This window comes from Mchenga conophoros, linkage group LG23, assembly GCF_057382185.1.
Source record: "Mchenga conophoros isolate Kocher_MC1m ecotype Shallow Benthic linkage group LG23, M_conophoros_male_GT1.1, whole genome shotgun sequence".
NCBI lineage: Eukaryota > Metazoa > Chordata > Actinopteri > Cichliformes > Cichlidae > Mchenga > Mchenga conophoros.
The window spans coordinates 25,647,368-25,670,605 of NC_140547.1; the positions used below are offsets into that span (position 1 = coordinate 25,647,368).

The 23,238-nt window shown below is 42.5% G+C and overlaps 1 protein-coding gene across 1 annotated transcript; it reads left to right on the top strand.

The window, feature by feature from the left end:
• The first annotated feature begins 1,395 nt into the window (after positions 1-1,395).
• On the top strand, positions 1,396-16,756 carry desmb (desmin b). Its single transcript, XM_085265376.1, has 9 exons — positions 1,396-2,005; positions 5,833-5,893; positions 6,589-6,684; positions 11,137-11,298; positions 11,407-11,532; positions 11,624-11,844; positions 12,015-12,058; positions 12,458-12,543; positions 14,675-16,756. The coding sequence occupies exons 1-9, from the start codon at positions 1,431-1,433 to the stop codon at positions 14,714-14,716; spliced, it is 1,413 nt and encodes a 470-aa protein (XP_085121502.1). The 5' UTR covers positions 1,396-1,430; the 3' UTR covers positions 14,717-16,756.
• Positions 16,757-23,238: the final 6,482 nt, after the last annotated feature.

The window sequence follows — 23,238 nt, forward strand, 5'->3', positions numbered from 1 at the left end:
GCTCTTGATTGTGCCTCTATTTTTGTTTGACTAATAAATGCAACACGTGTATTGGGCGAAATATAAACATTACTGCCCCCACTCAGCAGCAGGTCCTGATATGGAAGCTGGCTCCAGAGCAAATCTCATCAACTTTAAAAACCTGAAGTTTTAAATTTTGGGTCAATTTCAAACTATTTTCTCACAATTTTGAGTTAGTATAACACTAACCCTAGATGTAGTGACCTGTATGTTAGCTCTCTCTAACCCAGTAATCTTACCTAAACCTAACCAAGAGCTAGGTCAGCCTAGTTTAACTTAGGTAACTTAGTATGGACATTTAAGTGCCTTTCTCTCAGTTGAGTGACAAATAATTGGGAAGTCTAAAAGTTACATCCACCAGCCACTACAAACTAATATCTGTCGATCAAGTGTATCCAGCAGGGTGATTGAATTAATCCTGATTTTACCCTTAACTTAACTAAATATTTTGCAAGCGTAACCTGAATTTTTGACTTTGAAATGGCAAAAAGCTTTTATTCAGTGGGGGAAAAAAAGCTGCCATAGCCTGCTGCATGACTTCTTCTTGTTTTAACTATTACAGATGTGCCAAACACATGGATGTCCGTACTGATTGCAGACCCTTTTCGTACACTTAGATATGGAAATGCTACACATTGTTGGTTGACTGGTTTAAAAAAAATGAAACAGGTCTATTTTGTTTATGTCCAATATTTTGTTGACCTATCCACCCACCCCATCCTCACACTACACTGTGGCTTTAAAATTCACATGTTTTAAGGGACTTCCGCTCGTTAAACATGTTTTGTAATCATTTGCTTAAAATACTGATGAATACTCACATGACCACTCAAAGCCAATAAAAATATCAATATGTTATAAACAAATTGGAAAAAAACCTTATGTCAGCAACTCAAGTAACAGCTTGGACAATGGTTGTTTTTAATTTAGTTTAATTCAATTTTAATTAATTTATATAGTGCCAAATCACAACAATAGTTGCCTTAAATCACTTAGTGACAACGAATGCAGTGTGTTAAGCATGTCTGTTCCTTCCTTTGATCATAATTATGATTGTTTTGCCTTTTTCTTTATACATCCTGTCTTAAGGAAACAAATTTGTGGCTGCATAGAATATGAATGCCTGCAAAAGCAGAAGAAAGTGAAGAGAAAGGGCTGAGGGAGAAAGGAGAGAAAGCAAGGGGGAAAAGGTAGCTGGAGAAGAAATGAAGGCAGGAAAGGAGAGAAGAAAGAAAAAGAATGTAACAAGAAGGGCTAAAGGAGAAAGACAGAGACAGAGGGAGGGCAGTTCCCAGGAAGGAGGGGGGAAAATTGAGGAAGGAGGTAACTACAAATAGTTGAGGGCTGCAGGTTCTTCTTCAGTGCTCCTCTCTGCTGCAGCTCTCGCCAGGCTCTCTGTGTCCTCCAACATGGCCTCCTACAGCTCCTCCGGTCAGACCGCCTCATCGTACCGCCGCACCTTCGGTCATGGCACCTACGCCTCACCATCACTCAACCGATCCCTGCTGGGCCACAGCGGCAGTGGCGGGGGTCATGTCACCTCCAGGGTCTATGAGGTGACCCGTGCCAGCGCCACACCAGCTTACCGGGTCTCCTCAAGCTACTATGGCAGGCCGGTGACAACCTCCCGGGCATCCGTTGGGCGCTCTTATGCTGGCATGGGCGAGACGCTGGACTTTAGCCTGGCGGACGCCCTCAACCAGGAGTTTCTCACCACACGGACCAATGAGAAGGCCGAGCTGCAGCACCTGAATGATCGTTTTGCCAGCTACATTGAGAAGGTCCGCTTCTTGGAGCAGCAGAACCAGGCGCTAGTGGTGGAGGTGGAGCGCCTGCGAGGCCGTGAGCCCACGCGCATTGCCGACCTGTACGAGGAGGAGATGAGCGAGCTTAGGAGGCAGGTGGAGATCCTGACCAATCAGAGGTCACGCATAGAGGTGGAGCGGGACAACCTGCTCGATGACCTGGATAAACTCAAAATCAGGTGGGAGGAGCAAGAAGAGTCATGTGTCTTACTAGCTTGTTTATTCTTGTTTATTCTGACATGACCTTTATATATTATGACAAAAAAGAGCTTTACTTAATTTTAAAGTAAAAATCTTTATAGACTTATAGTGAGTCTTCAAACAAATAAACAATTTTAAAAATAATTTTAAAATAAGTAAACTGAAAATATTTCTTAAAAACACAATATTATATATATATATACACAAGTACACAATATTACTTGTCCCATACACTTAACAGTTACAGAAATATTGATATTACCATAATTTAAGCAACAACCTGGAGCATTTACCCACTGTGTGGTGTATCTGGAACTAAAATGTGACAAAAACTCTGCAGGTTTTTGTATTTTATTGCACTTTTCTGTGAACACTTGCCAACTGCTCAACAAGCAGTAGTGAAAAATTGTGACGCAAAATGAAAAGAAGTGTGTGGAGTGGAATAATGAATGGAGGAATGAGGTGATACATAGGCTTGTGTGTGCTAGATTCAACCAGCCGTGTGGGAGATGATCTGCTGTTTGTTGCAGTTACAGGAAGTATTTTTAAACCCTGGTTCCTCTGTGCATCTTATTGGTTTCACAGATTGTGCTCTTTACAACAGATTACTTGATTATACGTTTGCTATTTTCAAGATATTTCCTAAATACTCTAAATATATTTTAAACATATTTTGTATAAATGCAAAGCTGTTTAAATCAAAATATAACAGGATCATTTATACATCATCACAGGAAGAAGATTACAGGTGAGTCATGAGGATGAGTGCCTTACAGGGGGTATTTTGGGTATAAGGATGTTAGAATGTAGAGGGGCGTATAATCAGATAAATCAAAGTAAAACATATATTTGACTGAAGCTTAACAATAATAATGCTGCTAAAATATTACAATCAGCAAAAATAAACCAAAGTATTTTATTAGGTCATCTAAAAAGTATAAATAATCTATGTAATCCTGCTAACAACATGTTTATGCTGTGGTAAAAAATCTCTGATAATAAAGGGTTATACCAAACATCGGAATATCAGTGAAATGTTATTTTTACTAACCTTGGCACAAAAGCTAAAAAGCTATCTGACTATTACAATGGACTCTTAAATGGTGTAGGGTGCAAGCTACCGAGGAACTAGCTGCCAAATGAGTTTTTCCCTCATTTGAACTAATGAGCAAGATTAGTGACCACATAATTAATCAATCTTTATCTAATTAAATGCATAGCTTAATAACATTAAGTCATGTGATTTTCATAAGCAAGTTATTTGGTAGTTACTGCTACTTTACTTGGCTATGCTAACTAGGCTAAACAGCAATAATTACTATCTATATAAATATTATGTAGATAGTAATTCTCTGTTATGATTAGATTCAATATTTGTTGTAATATAATAAATTACTTTATTTTTTTAAAACTAATATAGAAATAATGACCTAGGTTAATAAATTAGTATTGACTTTAATATTGAAATTTAATATTGAGCTTAACCGCTAGTAATAATAATAATAAAAGTAATAAAAATGTATACTTTATTGATCCCTGTGGGGAAATTACTCTCTCTGCATTTGACCCACTCGCTCAGTGAAGCAGTGGGCAGTCACTAAGCAGGTGCACCGGGGAGCAGTGTGTAAGGACGGCACCTTGCTCAGGGGTACCTCAGGGTAGCCGTTCAGTGGATTCAAACCCCTGACCGTCCGATCATGGGGCCACCACTCTACCTACTGAGCTAAACTTCTTGTTACTTTTTTCTCCATTATAGTTGATTTGGTTTGGTTGGTTTTTTATTTAATATAATACATTAACTTCCTAAAATATAAAAAAAAAAAATTAAACTGTTGATTAATGTGTCTGTTTGAATACCATTGAACTCGTAGGCTAATTACAGTAGTAATTAATAATTTCCAAATTAAGCATCCTTTATTACTTTCTTCTTTATTATGATTAGATTTAACTGGAATATTTATGGAATATAAAAAAACATTTTCTAATTTATCAACGAATATTGAACTTATGAACAGGATTAATTACTGTGTGTTTAATAAGATAAGTTTAAATATGTACCTTAATTTCTGTATTAGGACAGTTAGCTTATAGTGCCAACAACTAACTATTGTCTGGTGTTAAATTAGATACAACTCCATTATTTGAATAAAAAAGCTGTGTTTTTAATAACTGGAAAAGAAAATTTAATTTATTAATTTAATGAAAGACAAAGCTGGGAAATTATGTTAGTTTTAATATCTTATAATTAGCCTCATTGTAGTTGATTTTTATATATTTTGTTTAATTTATACAGCATTATAAAGTTTATATGAAAATATAAAATGTAACTTCATCAATATATATGTTTATTATAAAATAATTTTATATTGTAAGCTCTGTTACCACGCTTCTGACAAATTCAATTTGAGTTAAATGATAGAAATTGTAATTTTCTTTCCACGTAGCTCTTTATTTAATAATATTAATTATTAATATTATTACTGCATTGTTATTTACAGCATGACAAGTCTTGCTATTCATTTTACACCTGCAGAGATGATGAAAACATCAAAGCAGAGAAATGAGAGAAGTGTGATCCCCTGAAAACTCCAAAGCGAATAGGCGATGATTATAGAGGCATTTTGCAAAGCTCAAACCAGTCTGCATCGATAAATATACTTGTGTGCCATGATTTAACTTTAGGCCTGACATAATGATGAAGTGCTCCTGAGCATACAATTCTTCAGTCAGTCCATTCAAAATGTGACATAAACTGCTGTTAATCTCAGAGCTGAGCATCATTTTTCTCTGACTCCAAAAAGCATTGGCGACTGATTTGATGTGATTAATAGGCATGTGTGTGTCAGTGTGTGTGTTACTACTTGAGACTGACCAAAGTTAGTGCTAATCACACACTGTGTTTACATGGCTCTCTTCTATAAAAGGAGAGGAACAAGCTCACACATATCTGAAGGATCTGTCCTTTCTCTGTCTGCAGTTTACGTTTTTAACAAGCAAAAGTTCATTTCTTTCCTTGTGGTTGAGACTTAAAGGCGCTCTTCTGACACCTTAAATAATTAAATGTGGTAGGCAGTGTGTGTTTTGACTTTACTGGACAAAAAAAGTTGCCATGATAACCTATAAGCATTTTGTATTTCAAGAGTCAAAGATCAAACAAGCCTCCTAACCTCCTCAGGCTTTAGAAAATCTATTCCACAAGGGGAGTCTTTAACCGATCAGTGACCTTTACAGGGTATAAAAAGTGAACAAGTTCAAGTTAAAGTATGCACTTTCATCTTTTATTTTGGAAAAGTGTCCTTTTAAGCTCAGACTGTAAAGTAATGGACTTCCAAGTCTGAAGCCAATGTGGAATTGTGCTAAACCTGTATTGTTTCTAATTGCCAGCAGGGGGCGTCACCTCTGGATGTTAGTTTCAAATCTTATTTATTATAATATAATGTTTATTTTCTACATTTTTCAGACCATTTAAGGTTAGAAAGGATGATAAAGAAGGATGTGCAATCAGGCAGGCCACCTTGTGTGCAGTCACTTCTGGTTTAAAAACACCAAAATGAAAATGCTAAACCTGAGGCGTCACTAACCAATGGGTGAGAGCACACTGGCAACATCCATCTTTTATATACAGGCTATGAAATTATGCATCTTTGAACTTATTAGCCTAATTCAGCTTTAACGTCTTTCTGCAGAGCTCCCTGGTGTGTGGACAGCAGCTTCTACAGTGTGTTCAAACCAATCATTAATCCAGCTGCTCATTAATTAATGGCTCTCTGTCTGAAACCATGCTTTGTGTCTCACTGTCCTGCAGACTCCAGGAGGAGATTCTTCAAAAAGAAGAAGCAGAAAACAACCTGGCTGCTTTCAGAGCGGTATGTCCCACTCTCATTTCCTGTACTTTCCCCAATAAATACAGTGTTAGAGGGGAAAGGCTGAGATGGTTCAGACATGCAGAAGAGGGATAGTGGATATTTGTTACTGGACAAAGGATGTTGAAGATAGAGCTGCCAGGCAGGAGGAAAAGACAAGTTCATAGCGAAGAGTCATGGATGTAGTGAAGGAGGACACACAGGAGGAGGAGGATACTAGAAGATAGAAGAAGAATGCTGAAGATCATAGAAGCAAAAACATAAAAAAACAACTATAAACATAACAAAATAATATAATTATGATAATAATATTAATATAATAATATGAATGTGATAAATAAAATTTATCTTCGTTTTTTCTGTTACTTTTTGGTGTACTATGGCAGACTATGGATGTAAGAAGGCTATAAATCTGGGTTACAACATTTTAAAAGGGAAAATACTGTTAAAAGTTTTGTACTTCTAACATTTTCAAAGCCATCAAGTGGACTGGATTAGTTGGTCTGCATTTTGGCCCATGGGCCATATGTTTGCCATGTTTCACAATAATTAGCCTGCTGGTGTGGCAAACTTAATGGAAGGTTGTAATATATGCATTTTTTAAAATCATTATACACTTTGATTCAATGGAAAATATGTCGATAATTATTCCATGATTATCTAATTTTTACATAAAATGAACATTTTTAATGTTGCAGGATGTGGACGCTGCCACTCTGGCCCGTCTGGACCTGGAGAGACGCATCGAGACGCTGCAGGAGGAAATCGCTTTCTTGAAGAAGATCCATGAAGAGGTTTGTTCTTCACCCTCTTCCATCTTTACCAGTCGCTGATCCCAGCTCCTTTATCAGGGTTTAAAATGCATTCATAAGTGTTTTATTACACTGCTGCCATCAGCGTAGGTTCTTCATTTCAAATCAAATCAAATCAAATCAAATCACTTTTATTGTCACATCACATGTGCAGGCACACTGGCACAGCACATGCGAGTGAAATTCTTGTGTGCGAGCCCCACAAGCAACAGAGATGTGCAAACACAACAACACAAACGAGCAAAATACAAGAATGGCCAACCTGAAACTAATAAATATATGTACAATATATAATAGTGTATGCATTTCTGGATGTGTATACTAAATATTTTCCTACGTGTGTGTGTGTGTGTGTGTGTGTGTGTGTGTGTGTGTGTGTGTATACACATTTTTACAAATTAAATAGTAAAAAAAATAAAATAAAATAATAATAATAATAATAATAATAATAATAAAATATATAAAATATACAGAGTTGAATATGTGCAAAACAAGTGGCATTTATATACAGTGTGGAGTGCATAATGTTGAAGTTCCAGTAGTGAAGCTGAGGTGTCTATGACGTGTTCAGCAGTCTGATGGCCTGATGGAAAAAGCTGTCTCTCAGTCTGCTGGTACGGGACCGGATGCTGCAGAACCTCCTTCCTGATGGAAGCAGTCTGAACAGTTTATGGCTGGGGTGACTGGAGTCCTTGATGATCCTCCCCGCTTTCCTCAGGCAGTGCTTCCTGTAGATGTCTTGGAGGGAGGGAAGCTCACCTCCAATTATCCGTTCAGAGCACCGCACTACTCGCTGGAGAGCTTTGCAGTTGTAGGCGGTGCTGTTGCCATACCAGGTGGTGATGCATCCAGTGAGGATGCTCTCAATGGCACAGTGATAGAAGGTCCTGAGGATGCGGGGGTTCATGCCGAATCTTTTCAGTCTCCTGAGAAAGAAGAGGCGCTGCTGTGCCTTCTTCACTGTTTTGTTTGTGTGTACTGACCACGTAAGATCCTCAGCCAGGTGTACGCCAAGGAACCGGAAGCTGCTCACTCTCTCCACAGCAGCGCCGTTGATGGTGATGGGGGTGTGTACTTCTCTGCACCTCCGGAAGTCCACTATCAACTCCTTTGTCTTTGCGACGTTGAGGGTGAGATGGTTGTCTTGACACCAGTGGGTCAGGGCGCTGACCTCCTCCCTGTAAGCCGTCTCATCACCGTTGGTGATAAGACCCACCACTGTAGTGTCGTCCGCAAACTTCACAATGATGTTGGAGCTGTTAGTGGCTGTGCAGTCGTAGGTGTAGAGTGAGTACAGGAGAGGGCTCAGTACACACCCCTGTGGAGCACCAGTGTTCAGTGTGATGAGGTGATGCTGCCCAGTCTGACCACCTGGCGTCTGTCAGACAGGAAGCTAAGGATCCAGCTGCAGAGGGAGCTGCTCAGTCCTAGATCCTGCAGTTTCCTGTCCAGCTTCGAGGGAACGATGGTATTGAATGCTGAGCTGTAATCTACAAACAGCATCCTCACATACGTGTCTCTCTTCTCCAGGTGTGACAGGGCAGTGTGTAGTGTCAGGGCTATGGCATCATCAGTGGACCTGTTGTGGCGGTATGCAAACTGTAGAGGGTCCAGTGAGTCGGGTAGTGCAGAGCAGATGAAGTCCCTGACCAGCTTCTCGAAGCATTTGCTTACGATGGGGGTCAGGGCTACAGGTCGCCAGTCGTTCAATGAGGAGATGGTGGAGGATTTGGGTACAGGGACGATGGTGGCCATTTTGAAGCAGGCTGGGACTACAGACAGAGAGAGGGAAAGGTTGAAGATGTGCGTGAACACTCCAGCCAGCTGAGCCGCGCATGACCTGAGGACGCGGCCGGGAATCCCGTCCGGACCAGTAGCTTTGCGTGCGTTCACCTTCCTGAAGCACTTCCGCACATTTAGTAATAAGTAGATTATAGAGGACTTTAGGGAGGAAAGGTGTCACAAATTGTTGCTTTAAAATAAATCTGTCAGTGAGGCACAAACAAGCTTCACAGGATTAAGAATGTGTGTTGAGCTGTGTGACAATGCTCTCGGTCTGTCTTAGCATCTGTTAGAACATCTGTCTCTGTGTGTGCGAGATGACAAACGAGAGGGTTTGGGGAGTTTTCACTTTCAAACACGCACAGAATTGCATTGTTGGCAGCAGGCCTGGGCAGCGTGGCAGTAGAGCTCTGAAATCTCCCACAGCAGATGTAAGGCTAAAATTACTCTGTGTACCAACCGGCGGACAAATCCTCGTCTCTGATCAGCATGGGCTTCGTTCTGTCTCCAGCCTGGAGCGATTACTACATGATGCCAAAGTAGTGTGCTCGACATGGCCTAGGGTTACTCAGAGTGGATTAAAGTGTTAGAAACAGTTTGGACTAAAATTAAGTCACTTTTTAGACAAAAGGAGGAATAAAACCTCAGAAGGTCTGATGACGGTGAATCTTGTTTTACTTCACATCTGCAAATTAATTTGCAACACTGTATAAAGAAAGAGGAAGAAAATCCTGATAACATCTTAAAGCGTCTTTAACTTGGATTCTTTAATTTCATACTCTTATTATCTCCTTGTACCACTTGTTTTTATTACTGTTCTTTTCCTTGTTCTTCCTGGTTTTCTTGTGGTAATTATTTTTCTTCCTCTCATTCTTGTTCTAGTTATTATTGTTGTTCTTTTATTCTTTTTATCTTCATTATTATTAGTCTTGTTTCTGTTGTTTTTCTTCTTCATGTTGTAATAATTAGCAGGTATGAAGCTCTGTGCTCACTTACTCAGATGTTTGTTCCTTGTGTTTTGTTTGTTTTGTTTTTTATTGGTATTTTATTTAATTTATTTTATAGCATTGCTAATAGTTCACCATCTGCACATTCTATAGCTTCATTTATCATTTTAGCTTCTGGGAGATGCCAACTTTTCTGGTCGTTCACTGCCAAGGCTTACTGTCACACATCAGGTCCTCATTAATCATATTTATGAACTGCAGAAGGAATTTGGGGTTGATGGTGGGTGTATAAAGTTCTGGCCCTCCAGACCAGAGACTTTCACTAATGTTTGGTAAAGTTGCTGATTTTGGTTGAATGTAATTTAATCATGGTTACTACAGTTAGACTTTAATGGCTTTTTTCTGTATTAAGCCAGACTGGGTTTGTGTCCTAAACAACAAGGAGAGATAGTGATGTTTAAAACTACGTAAGGTTTGTTATGCTCTATAATTGGATAGCCATCCATTCATTTTCCTCAATTAAACTGGTGATGTTTAAGGCCTATCCCAGCTGTCATAGGGCCAGGGCACTGGTACATCTAGCACAGATGACTAATTTGTCATAGAGCTCACACAGAGAGCCGATGGGAAGAGGCGTGAGTTTCTAAAAATGGGCTCATTGAGTCAGCACGGATAAGATCTTTGAGAGACTACGGCTGCTGTGAACACTCAGAATAAGATCTCTGACTGCAGACTGGATTACATCTCGGAAGGGCTAGCTCGAAATAACATCTCTGTGCGCAAATTGGATGACATCTCGGGGAGGCACACTGCCGTGAGTTCTCAGAATCGGCTCTTTGAGCACAAGAATGACAATATCACAGAGCGCAAGTTTGATAACATCATGGCGAAGCTCGCGGCTCTCCAACGGGAGATTGAGAGACCAATGTTGGACTGTAGAACTGCTTTGAAATTCATATGAGCTGTTCGCACTAAAGTAAAAACCACCATCACTTATGCGGATACCCCTTTGGCGCCAGCTGCGGTCTCAAGGCTGGAGCCAAACAAAAACACCCTGATAACGACGGTGTTGAGTCTGTTCCTTCCCATTCCATGCAAGGCCACCTGGGTTAGCTGGAAGACTGTTTACTTAACCTAGCAGGGCGAAGGACACTGTCTCAGCTGAACTCTGGACACGCACACACATACATATACACTGATATGCACACACTCATCCCCACTCCCTTTCCAAACGCCTTCGACGCTTATTCCCTTCCGATGCTGACGGTGGATCAAGGAGACCAGCGCACAGGCTGCAGGCCCGGATGTACTGTCTAAATCGGCTGTCTCTCACCCTTTACCCACCCCTGTTGCTTGTCATGTGTTTCTTTGGTGTATTTGAGTTTTTTCATGTGCTATGTGCAGAGGTGTTTTTTTCTGTTCTCAAACTGATCTCCCTGTTGGAGCTCAGTCTGGGGGGAGTTATTTTTCTCTCCTTATCTTTCCTCATGTGGTGCATTTTCCATTGTTATACCTCTCTGACCTGTCTTCCCCATGTGATGTTTTGTGTAATGTATGTAAGGTCGGAGGGTAAGTTGGCACCGCCATTGCGTGCAATAGGTCGGCAGCCTTATGAAATTTCCCCTTGTGGGACTAATAAAGGTATATCAAATTCAAATTCAAATATAACAGGCCAGTCAACCTTACGTTTCTCCTCCTCCCACAGGAGATCCGTGAGCTGCAGGCCCAGATGCAGGAGACTCAAGTCCAGATCCAGATGGACATGTCCAAGCCGGACCTGACGGCAGCACTACGAGACATCAGGGCTCAGTATGAGGGCATTGCTGCCAAGAACATCGCAGAGGCTGAGGAGTGGTACAAGTCCAAGGTCAGAGGGATGTTGTCTGTATTAACGACACTTAGAGATCGATTCTGACATCCAAGAGTTGGGGATTTAAAATAAATTGTGAAATCTATTTAACCTTTGACCCTGCAGGTGTCTGATCTGAACCAGGCGGTAAGTAAGAACAACGAGGCTCTGAAGCAGGCCCGTCAGGAGACCATGGAGTTCAGACACCAGATCCAGGCCTACACCTGTGAGATCGACTCCCTCAAAGGCACCGTAGGTCTCATAAACCTTCTTCGGTTTTTATTTAAACGTAATCTTCTCTGAGCTCGGTTTGATTTCAGACTCTCCTCTCTGATTAATCCAGAATGAGTCTCTGATGAGGCAGATGCGGGACATGGAGGACCGTCATGGACGAGAGGCCGGCAACTACCAGGATAGCATTGCCCGCCTGGAGGCGGAGATCGCCAACATGAAGGACGAGATGGCGCGCCACCTCCGTGAGTACCAGGACCTACTCAATGTCAAGATGGCGCTGGATGTGGAGATCGCCACCTACAGGAAGCTGCTGGAAGGAGAGGAGAGCAGGTAATTTATCAAACTATCCAACCAGGCCAAAATTCTTTTGTTTTAGTGTGCTGCCTTTACAATAAAGCTTTGGAAAAGAAAACTGCCTCAGAATGTCAATATTTTATCCAGATACACATAAAATAACATTTAAAATGATATTTTCTACACTTTCCCTTCTCCCGTTGCAGGATTGCCTTGCCTGTGCAAACCTACTCCACGCTGAGTTTCCGAGGTGCACACACAGCTGCAGTTACCTAAACATACCACCAGGGGCTAGGCTTCCTCTAACCAGGACACAGGCCTTATTCTGTTTGATTCCACAGTCTGTTCAGATGGAGCCTCCTTTACTGTTTGTTATACATTTCAATAATATTTTACTTTTTTACCACATTAAAACTATGTAAGATTAAAATTTTACTTAATTAAGAAAATGGGTGTTAATTAATGAATTGATTTCTAAATCAATTAACCTACAAATTAAATACAACCCCAGTGTTATGGGGTTGTATTTAATTTGTATTTCATAGGTCCAAGAGGCATCCACATAAAGTTTTCATTGATTTTTCAAAATAACATAACACATTTTACATATTAAATAAAAATTAAATGTATTCCGACCTTTGTTAATCAGAGACCAGCCCTGAGCAGCAGCGCTCCTCTGAGATGCATTCAAAGAAGACTGTCCTCATCAAGACCATCGAGACTCGCGATGGAGAGGTAAAACTGCTAAGATATAAAACTGCATTCATTAGCCTTGTAAGTTTTTAAGTTCCCTTCATAAGGATTTTTTCTTTTGTTTGCTTGCTTTTCTTTTGATGTGATCCACTCCAGCACCTTATTCAAGAAATTCATGAAAAATTTATTTAAGTTCTATAAATCACATTTTATCTTATCAAAGACCGGTAGAGCTTTATTCAACTGCACAAATGCTGCCTGGCACTGCTCTGTCCACTGGACCAGATCTGGGGCACACTTTTGAGTGAGATTAGTTACATGGCTGGTCAGCTCCACAAAGCCGGTCATGAACCGGCGGTCAGTATCTCTTTGGGGATGCCGACTCGGGAGATGATCTGAAACAGGGCCTGGAGGTGCCAGTGTTATGACTCGCTCTATGAAGCCTATCTTTAATCAATACAAATTACAGGTAGGTCAGTGCTGTGTCAGGGCAAACGTGTGACCATCAATTTTTATCACTTGATCAGAAGCTGAGGTTGCATAGAGTTTAGTCATGAGATTCCTCTAGTGGGAAATATCCTGTGGAGTGAATCGCTGGAGGCAGCAGGGCCTCATTAGATGGCCTCCTCCTCCTCCCTAGAGTCAGAGTTGAATAAACTAAAGGTCTCTGCTAAGCACAGCACAAACATCCCCCTTGCTAAAGCTCGTGATTGTATCCCCACACATTGCCCCAACAGGTTATTGAACACCAGCAAATCTGTACCCAGAATTAAGGGATGCCTCAGGTGCAAGCTAACTGCAGCCTTTACACCATGTGTTTTGCCCTTGTATTTAATTTGGAGCGGCACTATGGGATATTTGTGTATGTCCTCATGCACACATCTAACCTCCACCAACGCCCCGTGCCGTACCAGGGTTTGGAGGACCAGGGTCTGCATGCAGCCCAGACTCACCCTGCAGCCCGAGTCCACCAGAGCCTGGCGTATATCCACTGGCACCTTGACAGTGCATGTCCCTCTTGGACCTGGGGTAGGTGTTGGAGGGCCAGCAACACGGAACAGCTACCCCACATCCGTCAGTGGGCACTCCTAATGTCAGTGTCCTGGCCGCCCACACCTCCAACATACCTGCCTCAGCATTTGCACGGCTCCCTGTGAGTTGGGGGCAGCTTAGTTGCTGGAACCTGTGGGGAGACAGCGAGACTGGCTGTTGTGGTGGCTGCTCCATAACCAGCAAAGTTATAGTGGAGCTGGGGAACCTCCTCCTTGGGGCTGGGACCGGCCAATTCTCCACAACTGGCTGTGGTTGATCCAGCAGGTTTGCTGGCTGCACTGCCGGGTGGTTTTTGGCCAGTCATACAGCCATGTCACGGTTTGCTTGACATGACTGTGTGGGACAACAGAGGAGCCAGGGGGATGCCAGACCGAGACTAGGTGCACTCTCATCTGGCGCTCGGCCTAATTCTGTAGCCACTGGAGCTGATCTTGATGCACAGTCGCCTGTTCTTGGTGCACGATGGCCATCTCTGCCAGCATTGCTGTCAGCACTTCCACTGGCTGTACTGGTTGCACATCTGTCCTAGCGCATCTGGGTTTCGACAGCACTGTGACACGACGGACCAACACAAACACACTGTTAAAGAGCTGGGTAAGTATTAGTTGCAACTTTTCCAAATTGCTCTGTGCAGCTTTTCAGCCGACTTGTTTCTGGCACAGCCTTCCCCTCTACGTTACAGGTTGGCAACTGAAATACCAGGACTGATCATACCAATCAGTCCCAGCTACTCTGCCAGCCTTTTGGCACTGCCCACTGCCACACCACTCCTCTGAAGCAGAGCTGCAGAAAACACTCTTGCCACATCAGCAAATGCAATTGTCCCATATTTAGACAGAAAACAGTCCATTACCTTATTTACACCTAATATTTTAGAAACTTTACATACAAATAAAGATTGCTTTAATGTAAGTAATTAACTGCTGAAGTGACTGCTGGTGTTTCTTAATCTGTTCTGTGTTCACCTGGGCTCTCTGACTGTAATCTTTCTGTCTCGACTGTTGTAGTTTGTATGGATTTGGGACAGTGTTCACTCATTTCCAGATATCTTACATTCATCCAGACAGAGAAGTCATCTGATAAGGCTTTTATGTTTCTGTCTCATGTTTTTCTCCTTCAGGTTGTCAGCGAGTCCACGCAGCACCAGCAAGACATCATGTAACAGCCTGCAGGACATAAGAAGAGAAGAAGAAACAAAAAGCTCTCATGTGTCCCTGCCTGAGACGGACACATGAAAACAATAAAGAAACAAGCAAAAGAAATAAAACTAAGAAATAAGACTTTACACACTCGTCTTTACGGCCTGCCCTGTGTTTGTTTGCAAGTTACTGAGATATGTGTATTTAAAGCAGAAATTCATCAGGATTTATTTATTTTTGGTTAAATGTAGGTTAACATGCAAAAACTGAAAAAAGGAAAAATCTCAATTTAATCAGGAAATTTCTGTGTTTACTGACCGTTTAAGACTTTATAATCTCTAATAAATGAGCAAAAAGAATATTAAGTAGAATAGTAGTCGTCTATCAGTTGTAGTCTGCAGCTAACTGAGTTGGTCAGATGGAGAATTTTGCAACATATTCAGCTCTGAAGTTTAAAATCACTTCAGATGCCCAATAAATAACAGATTCTGATCCATGGAGCCAAATCAGAGCTGAAACTGAAAAACAAAAAGTAGAAAGTGAACGTTGAACTCCCTCATCATGAGTATAGTTTTGATTACATTTTTAAGGAAACTATTTTTTTTCACTGATACTCATATTTGATCTTTTTTTCAGTTTCAGATTATATGATTGCAAATTTCTTAAGAAACCTGTCACATTGAATTATTTTAAGCTTCTTGCTCTTTGAGTTTCTGACCTTGATCTGGTGTTTACTGAAAGGTGGAAATGGAGGAAATAGGAACTGAACTTTACTGTATGTGTAGGATTACAAAGCAGTCTGTGAATGTGCTTAATAGACAATGGTTATTGGATGTGTGTAGCCCAAATGATGTTTAATAGGCTGAAAGTAAAGAATAAACAGTGGAGCACAATTCTCCCCAAAGGGCAAGGGCTATACTACCTATTTGATGATTTATGATGTTTTTATAACAACGTAAGGATGTCAGCCTGCTTTCATAACAACACGCTAATGTCTGACCTTTGACCTATGACCTTGAAGCATAAAATGGTGTATTTTATTATCTTTAGTCATCTGATTGGAGCTGAATTGGCTGAAATCTTTGGCTTCTATAAGCTGCACACCATGCTGAAATATGGCAAGTTTCACAAGTCCTGCAACTTCAAAAGCGTCCAACAGTGAATACGTATGGACAGTGTAGGCCAGTAAAAATGCCAATAGTTAACAGACTTATTAATATTGTTTTATCATTACATCATTATAATTGAGTATCCCATTAAATGGATGTTCAAATTTACATCAGACAGTTGGAGTTTTTGTTATTTCAGCTGTAGCCCTGATGGTGTTTAATGGTCTGAGAGAAAGTAAAGAATAAATACAAAAACAGAATTCAAATGTAGGCTTAATCTACTTTATAGTCCAGAATGAGTCCCTGATGAGGCAGATGGAAGTCCCGCATCTGCCTCTAGTTTAAAGTCCACAAGTACAAATAGGAGTCCTGATTTATATGTGAATGCTTATAACACAACAGAATGTTTGTAAAATTAAAAAAAAAAAAATCAACAAACAAAAGAAGAAAAATCAAGGAATAAAATTGCCTATAAGAATCTATATTTATTACTGTTGCTGATTTGAAACATGGGAACCTGGGAAACATGGAATGTAGGGTGGATGTGCATAGATGGGGCAATTTGAGTTTAACAGCTGAATGCTAATGACAGACTCAGACTCTGTCTCAGTACCTGGTATTGGCCCACCGAGCTCCGGGTCATCTCGAAGGGCTTGGTGGATGGTTTATTCTAGGTCCCAGGTCAAGGAGCCCATTTTGCATTAGGGTGGTAAGATGTTTCCTGGTTCCCATTGTTCAGCATTGCTGGAGAACTGGCAGGGACTGGCAGCATTTTATGTTTCTGGAACCTGGGAGATAGGATATAGAAAAGCTGAAACAACCGAAAAACAAAGACCATTGAGCATGCTGAACATTGAGTCTTTTAGCGATTCTTAAGTAAATCAGATTATAATGATCTGTCAAGATTATAAATGGTTATCTGGCTGCCAGTCCTCCAAGGCTAGCTTTACTGCCAGTAATTTGTGGTCTTGCACATCGTAATTGTCTTCAAAATGAGTTAAGCAGTGGGGGGGGGGGGGGAAGCCACAAGGCTGCACTTACCATGCAGGCCAGAACACTGGATGAGAACTGCCCCCATCCCAGAATCAGTGTGTCTACCTAGACAGTAAACTATTTCTTTGTGTCAGGATCAGTGTTGGTCAAGTTACTTGAAAAAGGTAATCAGTGACTAATTACTGATTACTTCCCCCAAAAAGTAATCCCGTTACTTTACTGATTACTTATTTTCAAAAGTAATTAATTACTTAGTTACTTAGTTACTTTTTAAAAACACGATTTACAACCTGAAGTGGTGATAAAGCGATAGATCTTTCAGCCCAATTCTACTTTTTCTACATAATCCATCATACAAAATGTAATCAAACGGAAAAGTCCCTTTTTAAAACTTGTTTTATTAGTTTTGATCTTTTAACTTTATGCATCAACCAAAAATTTAATTATATGCAACATTCTCTGACTGGAAGAAATTTGTTTAATATTTAAACCTATTTTCTGCACATTCCAGCACATAATTTTTTTTGTGTGTGTTTACACTCAGTCTTTCAAATAGATGCAAGTAAAACACAGCAGAAAATAAATAAAGTCAAAGACTAGCGGTCCTTTTGCTCTATTTTCACCTGTAAAGCAGGAGTAGGGTAGGCGGAGGTTTACCCTGGTGCAGGTGTGCCGCAGCGGTCAGTGGAAGAATCCACGAGTTTCTCTGTGAATTTCCCATTACATCGTTGCGCACTCGGTGCTTGCTTGGAAGTTTAGGGGTTTTTTCGCTGTAAAAAGAAGTTTTCTTCCCACGAACAACGGACGCTAATGTTTTTGTCACTTTTTATGGAATCAAACTTAAAGTAAGGTCAGTACTTCCACGCTTTAAACGCTGCATGCTCATACTCTCTCCGCACTCTATATGTGATCCATTGTTGATCTGCACACAGCTGTTGTCACGAACATCGCACTTGCTTACGTCACTGTCATGAGACATTCTGGCAAAAAATCCCAGTTTTAGTAACGTAGTAACGCAGCGTTCCTATGGGAAAGTAACGGTAATCTAATTACCGTTTTTGCAATAGTAATCCCTTACTTTACTCGTTACTTGAAAAAGTAATTGGATTACAGTAACACGTTAACGCGTTACTGCCCATCTCTGGTCAGGATGAACCAAAATGGGTGCAACAGTGAATAGTTGTTTCACCTGCTTCAACTTGGCATTGGCTTCTGTGGACCAGATAAAAGGAACTTTTGTGTAGGTGTAACACACAGACATTAAAGCAGTCGCGCCAGAATGTCCTGCTAAAAAGAAAGATTCTTTAAAATACAAGGGGGAGCAAGCGGGTCAGATACCACGGGCACAGAGATGAAGCAGGTCTGATCAGAAACAGTTTATTACTAGGCCAGGGAGCACAAATAAAAACACCCTTAAAATGTACGTAATAAAATGTTGTCAATCTTCTAAAACTAAATAAAACAATTCTAAAACCTGTAAGACTACCATTTTCTACATTCACTAAAAACCCCTGCTATAATTATGCCACATGTTCATTATGGGTCCATCAGCAGGCCAGGAATTCCTTCTGTAGAGCAGAGTCCACGCCAGCCTCGTCTTTGGCAGACAAGGAAGAGCCTCCCATCTTCTTGTCCTTCCACTGGCCCATCACATCCCAGCCCAGCTTGCGTTCTGCACCCGAATCCATCATGCGACCACCGCCACAGCTCCCCTTGCGTCGGTGTCCTGTAAAATAACAAATAGGGGCCAGAACAAGGGTCCCAGAAGCGGCCCTGGCTCATGGCCATGGCGACCCTCTCCCAACCCAGCTGCACCCAGTAAACAACAGTAGAGGTAAACCTCTGCCCTGCTGCCAATCACACACGTTGTCTCCTACTGTTGCCTTTCCATGAGGTCATGACTGGGTCGCCGTGTCACACAGGACATCTAGCATCAACCTTCCAGCCTCTCTCCTTCAGTGCTCAGCTAGCCTGCTTTAAAAGGTCTTTACACAGCTGATAGGCCACCTCTGGACACACCCATGCCTCAGCAGGTGGTCCCTATCAGCTAATTTGTCCCATGTGTAGCCAGTCCACAGTGGATTAAAACCTATGTCACATAAAAAACTAAAACCCATGCAATAGAAACAGAATAAAACCATGCAAATAAAACAACACTCATAAATAAACACTAAAAATCAGTATTAAAAAAATATACAAGATAAATACAAATTTCCACTGTGTGACATAGGTAAGGCGAGTAAAGTGGTGCTGCTCCTAACTGTGGTTGAGAATGAAGTGTTGGTAGAAGTTGGTGTAACCAAGTACATTCAAATTTTTCGGCTTTAAAGTATAGTCGGATCTCCAGAAGCCACTGTAGCACTCTGCGGATTGTGATCTTCTGCTCGTTCTAGGACTCCTAAGATCAATATGTCATTTGGATACACAAAAACGAACTGGTTCAAACAGGCTTTTAAAACGTTATTGACGAGGGCTTGGAAAACTGTGGGAGAATTAAGTCCCTTTTCTATTAGTACCTACTCAGCAGGCTCACCACGCCTTGCCACACTTTCAGAGTTTCCATCAGGTCATAGTACCTGGTACCAGGTACTTTTTTAGCACCTACTCTGCCAGGGTTCCAACCAATGTTCCCTCTAAGCTGCTGGCACGGTCTCTGCGCACAGAAAATCTGCGGTTCGCACAGAAAAAAAATCTAACCTGAATTGTAATTAAAATTAATACTTTAACAATTCTGTTTTTGCAGTGGGAGTCAGTAAGTGACTGGCTGCTCCAGTATGGGATTAGAATGATGCCACCTTATCCCATAGTCCAGCCAATAATGCGATTCACGTTCGTGTACGCAGCTAATCAACGTCGACAGGCTACGACAGCGTCCTTGTGTGCCAACACCGGTGTTTTAGCTAGCAAAGCGGCGTGGCTGATGTGGAGTGAAGCCACGTTAATGACAACGTGCACAACCAATGGAGATGTGAGCAGGACAGACGAAACAATTGACAGAAAATGTGTGGACTTTATACCAGTTTTTAAATTGTGTTGATAGGACACAATTACAGCGGGAAGAAGCGGTAAAAACAGCGTTTTATAAGGAAAGCGCTAAAAAGTACTCTCCGCCTGTGAGCAAAACCCCCCATCGTTTCCTATTGGTGGAAAAATCTAATCAAATCAAATCAAAATTTATTTATATAGCACATATTAAAAACAACAGTGTTGACCATAGTGCTTCACAGTCAATAAAAACATGAGACAGTTAAAACAAACAATAGAAGAGGACAACAAACAATAGGTAACAACGCAACAAGCGCATGCGCCAACCAGCGTGCAGCCTGTTACAGTCGCTCCTGCTTTTCTCTTAGTTTAGCTCTTTTTTCTTACGTATTCTTTTTTTTTTCTGACTTGTATTTTCCTCCATTTTCTATCTCTTACTCAGTCATGTGGATTGAGAGAGTTTTTGTTCTTCTGGTGGCCGTGGAACTGTTACTTTTATCATGGAACGGGACCGCGGCACATCTCCTACACGCACGGACTGTTTACTCCAGAGATCAGCTGATCGCCCTGATGCCGGCCAGCTCGCTGGCCAGGCCCGCAGAAGTGCCCGCAGAAGTACCAGCTGAAATTTGGAGGAAAACACATCGGGGATGCAGAGGTCAAGGACAGAAGAGAAGAAAAAAGGTGACGGTGAGACAGCGGAGGCTCGAAGCGAGGAGGAGGTTTAAACTGTGTCTGCCGTCTATCGTGATGGGAAATGTGCGATCGTTGGCAAGTAAAATCGACGAGCTCTCAGCACTGGTACGGAGTCAGAGGGAATACCGAGAGTGTAGCCTGATGTGTTTCACCGAATCATGGCTGCACCAGGTCATTCCCGATGAGAATGCTTCCGTGGAAGGCTTCCACACTGTTTGGGCGGACAGGGACAGCATCGCTAGCGGTAAGCGTAAAGGAGGTGGGCTTGCTGTTTTAGTTAACAACCGGTGGTGTAACCCTGCCAACATAACAATCAAAGAAAGGATTTGTTGCCCGGACACTGAACTGTGTGCTGTTGGACTCAGGCCGTATTATTTACCCAGGGAATTCTCTCACGTCATCTTGGTGGCTGTTTATGTTCCCCCCTCTGCTAACCCCACAGCTGCATGTGACACTATCCACTCTGCCATAGCTCGGCTACAGACTCAGCACCCGAGTGCCTTTATTGTGATCTCGGGTGACTTCAACCATGTATCACTGGACAATACACTACCAACATTCAAACAATATGTGGACTGTCCCACCAGGGGAGAGAAAACTTTAGACTTACTGTATGCTAACGTCAAGGATGCATACAGCTCCTCCTCCCTCCCCCCACTTGGTAGGTCAGATCATAACCTGATTCACCTCACCCCCCGCTATGTGCCAATTGTGAGGAGGGAACCTGTGACCACCAGGACTGTTAGGAGGTGGTCAGAGGAGGCAATAGCGGAACTACAGGGCTGTTTCGAGGTGACCGACTGGGAAACACTCTGTGAGCCTCACGCCGAGGACATCAATGGGCTTACTGAGTGTATCACAGACTACATAACTTTCTGCACCGACTCCATTGTTCCAGCTCAGACTGTTCATTGTTACCCAAATAACAAGCCGTGGGTGACTAAGGACATCAAAGCCCTCCTCAACAACAAGAAGAGGGCTTTCAGAGGGGGCAACAAAGAGGAGGTGAGGAAGGTCCAGGTGTTACTAAAGGACAAGATCAGAGAGGCTAAGGACAATTACAGGAGGAAGCTGGAGTGGAAACTCCAGCAGAACAGCATGAGAGAGGTGTGGAGGGGCATGAAGACCATCACTGGATTCAGGCCAACCAACAGCAGGGGAGCTGAGGGAGGTGAGAATAGAGCCGACGAGTTGAATCTGTTTTTCAATAGATTCGACACCACAGTGTCTGCTCCCACCCCCACAACCTCACCTGCAGTCAGCCTGGAATCCAGAGCCACACCACTGTGCCAGCCTCTCTCTTCACATGTTGCCTCCTGTGAGATTCCTGACACCCCTCCCCCACCCATCACCTTCACTCAATACCAGGTTGAGATGCAAATGAGGAGACTTCACTCAGGCAAGTCTGCTGGACCAGACGGAGTGAGTCCCCTTGTCCTCAAGGCCTGTGCCCCCCAGCTGTGTGGAGTCTTTCATAAACTGTTTATGCTGAGTCTGAGTCTGCAGAGGGTCCCGGTGATGTGGAAGACATCATGCCTCGTCCCTGTACCAAAGACGCCTCGTCCCAGTGGCCCCCAGGATTACAGGCCCGTGGCACTGACCTCCCACATCATGAAGACCCTGGAAAGGCTCATCCTGGACCAGCTGCGACCCATAGTAAGACCACATCTGGATCCCCTTCAGTTCGCTTATCAGCCTCGTCTCGGAACAGAGGACGCCATCATCTACCTGCTCAATCGTGTCTACACCCATCTGGACCAGCCGGCGAGCACTGTGAGGGTCATGTTTTTTGACTTTTCCAGTGCTTTCAACACCATCAGGCCGACCCTCCTGGGTGATAAGTTAGCAGCGATGCAGGTGGATGCTTCTCTGGTGTCCTGGATTGTTGATTACCTGACAGGAAGACCACAATATGTACGTCTCCCACAGTGTGTGTCTGACAAGGTGATTAGCAACACAGGGGCACCACAGGGGACTGTCCTCTCCCCCTTCCTCTTCACCCTCTACACCACAGACTTCAGCCACTGCACAGAGACCTGCCATCTTCAGAAGTTTTCTGATGACTCTGCGGTGGTTGGATGCATCAACAGGGATGATGAGACAGAGTACCGGGCTGTGGTCGACTCCTTTGTCATGTGGTGTGAGCAGAATCATCTGCAGCTCAACGTGGCAAAGACCAAGGAACTGATCGTGGACTTCAGGAAGACCAGGAAACACTTGACCCCTGTTTCAATCCAGGGGGTCAGTGTTGACATTGTGGAGGACTATAAATACCTTGGAGTACACATTGACAATAAACTGGACTGGGCTAAAAACACCACAGCACTTTACAGGAAGGGCCAGAGTCGTCTCTATTTTTTGAGGCGACTGAGGTCCTTCAACATCTGCCAGAAAATGCTGAGGATTTTCTATGAGTCTGTGGTGGCCAGTGCGATCCTCTATGCTGTTGCATGCTGGGGGAGCAGGCTGAGGGTCGCAGATGCCAACAGACTTAATAAACTGATCCGTAAGGCCAGCAATGTTGTGGGGATGGAGCTGGACTCCCTCAAGGTGGTGTCGGAGAGGCGGATGCTGTCCAAGATAAAGACAATGTTGGATAACACCTCCCACCCACTCCATGACATGTTGGTCAGTCACAGGAGCTCGTTCAGTGAGAGACTGAGATTACCGAAAAGCACCACTGAACGACACAGGAAATCTTTCCTGCCTGTGGCCATCTCCCTGTACAACGCATCCACTTAACACACTGGTTACTGCTATAA

Excerpts from the sequence above, each read along its gene's own strand:
- desmb (XM_085265376.1), top strand. The coding sequence starts at position 1,431 with ATGGCCTCCTACAGCTCCTCCGGTCAGACCGCCTCATCGTACCGCCGC. Across the intron at positions 2,006-5,832 it reads CTGGATAAACTCAAAATCAG|ACTCCAGGAGGAGATTCTTC; the intron begins GTGGGAGGAGCA and ends ACTGTCCTGCAG. Across the intron at positions 11,845-12,014 it reads CTGGAAGGAGAGGAGAGCAG|GATTGCCTTGCCTGTGCAAA; the intron begins GTAATTTATCAA and ends CTCCCGTTGCAG.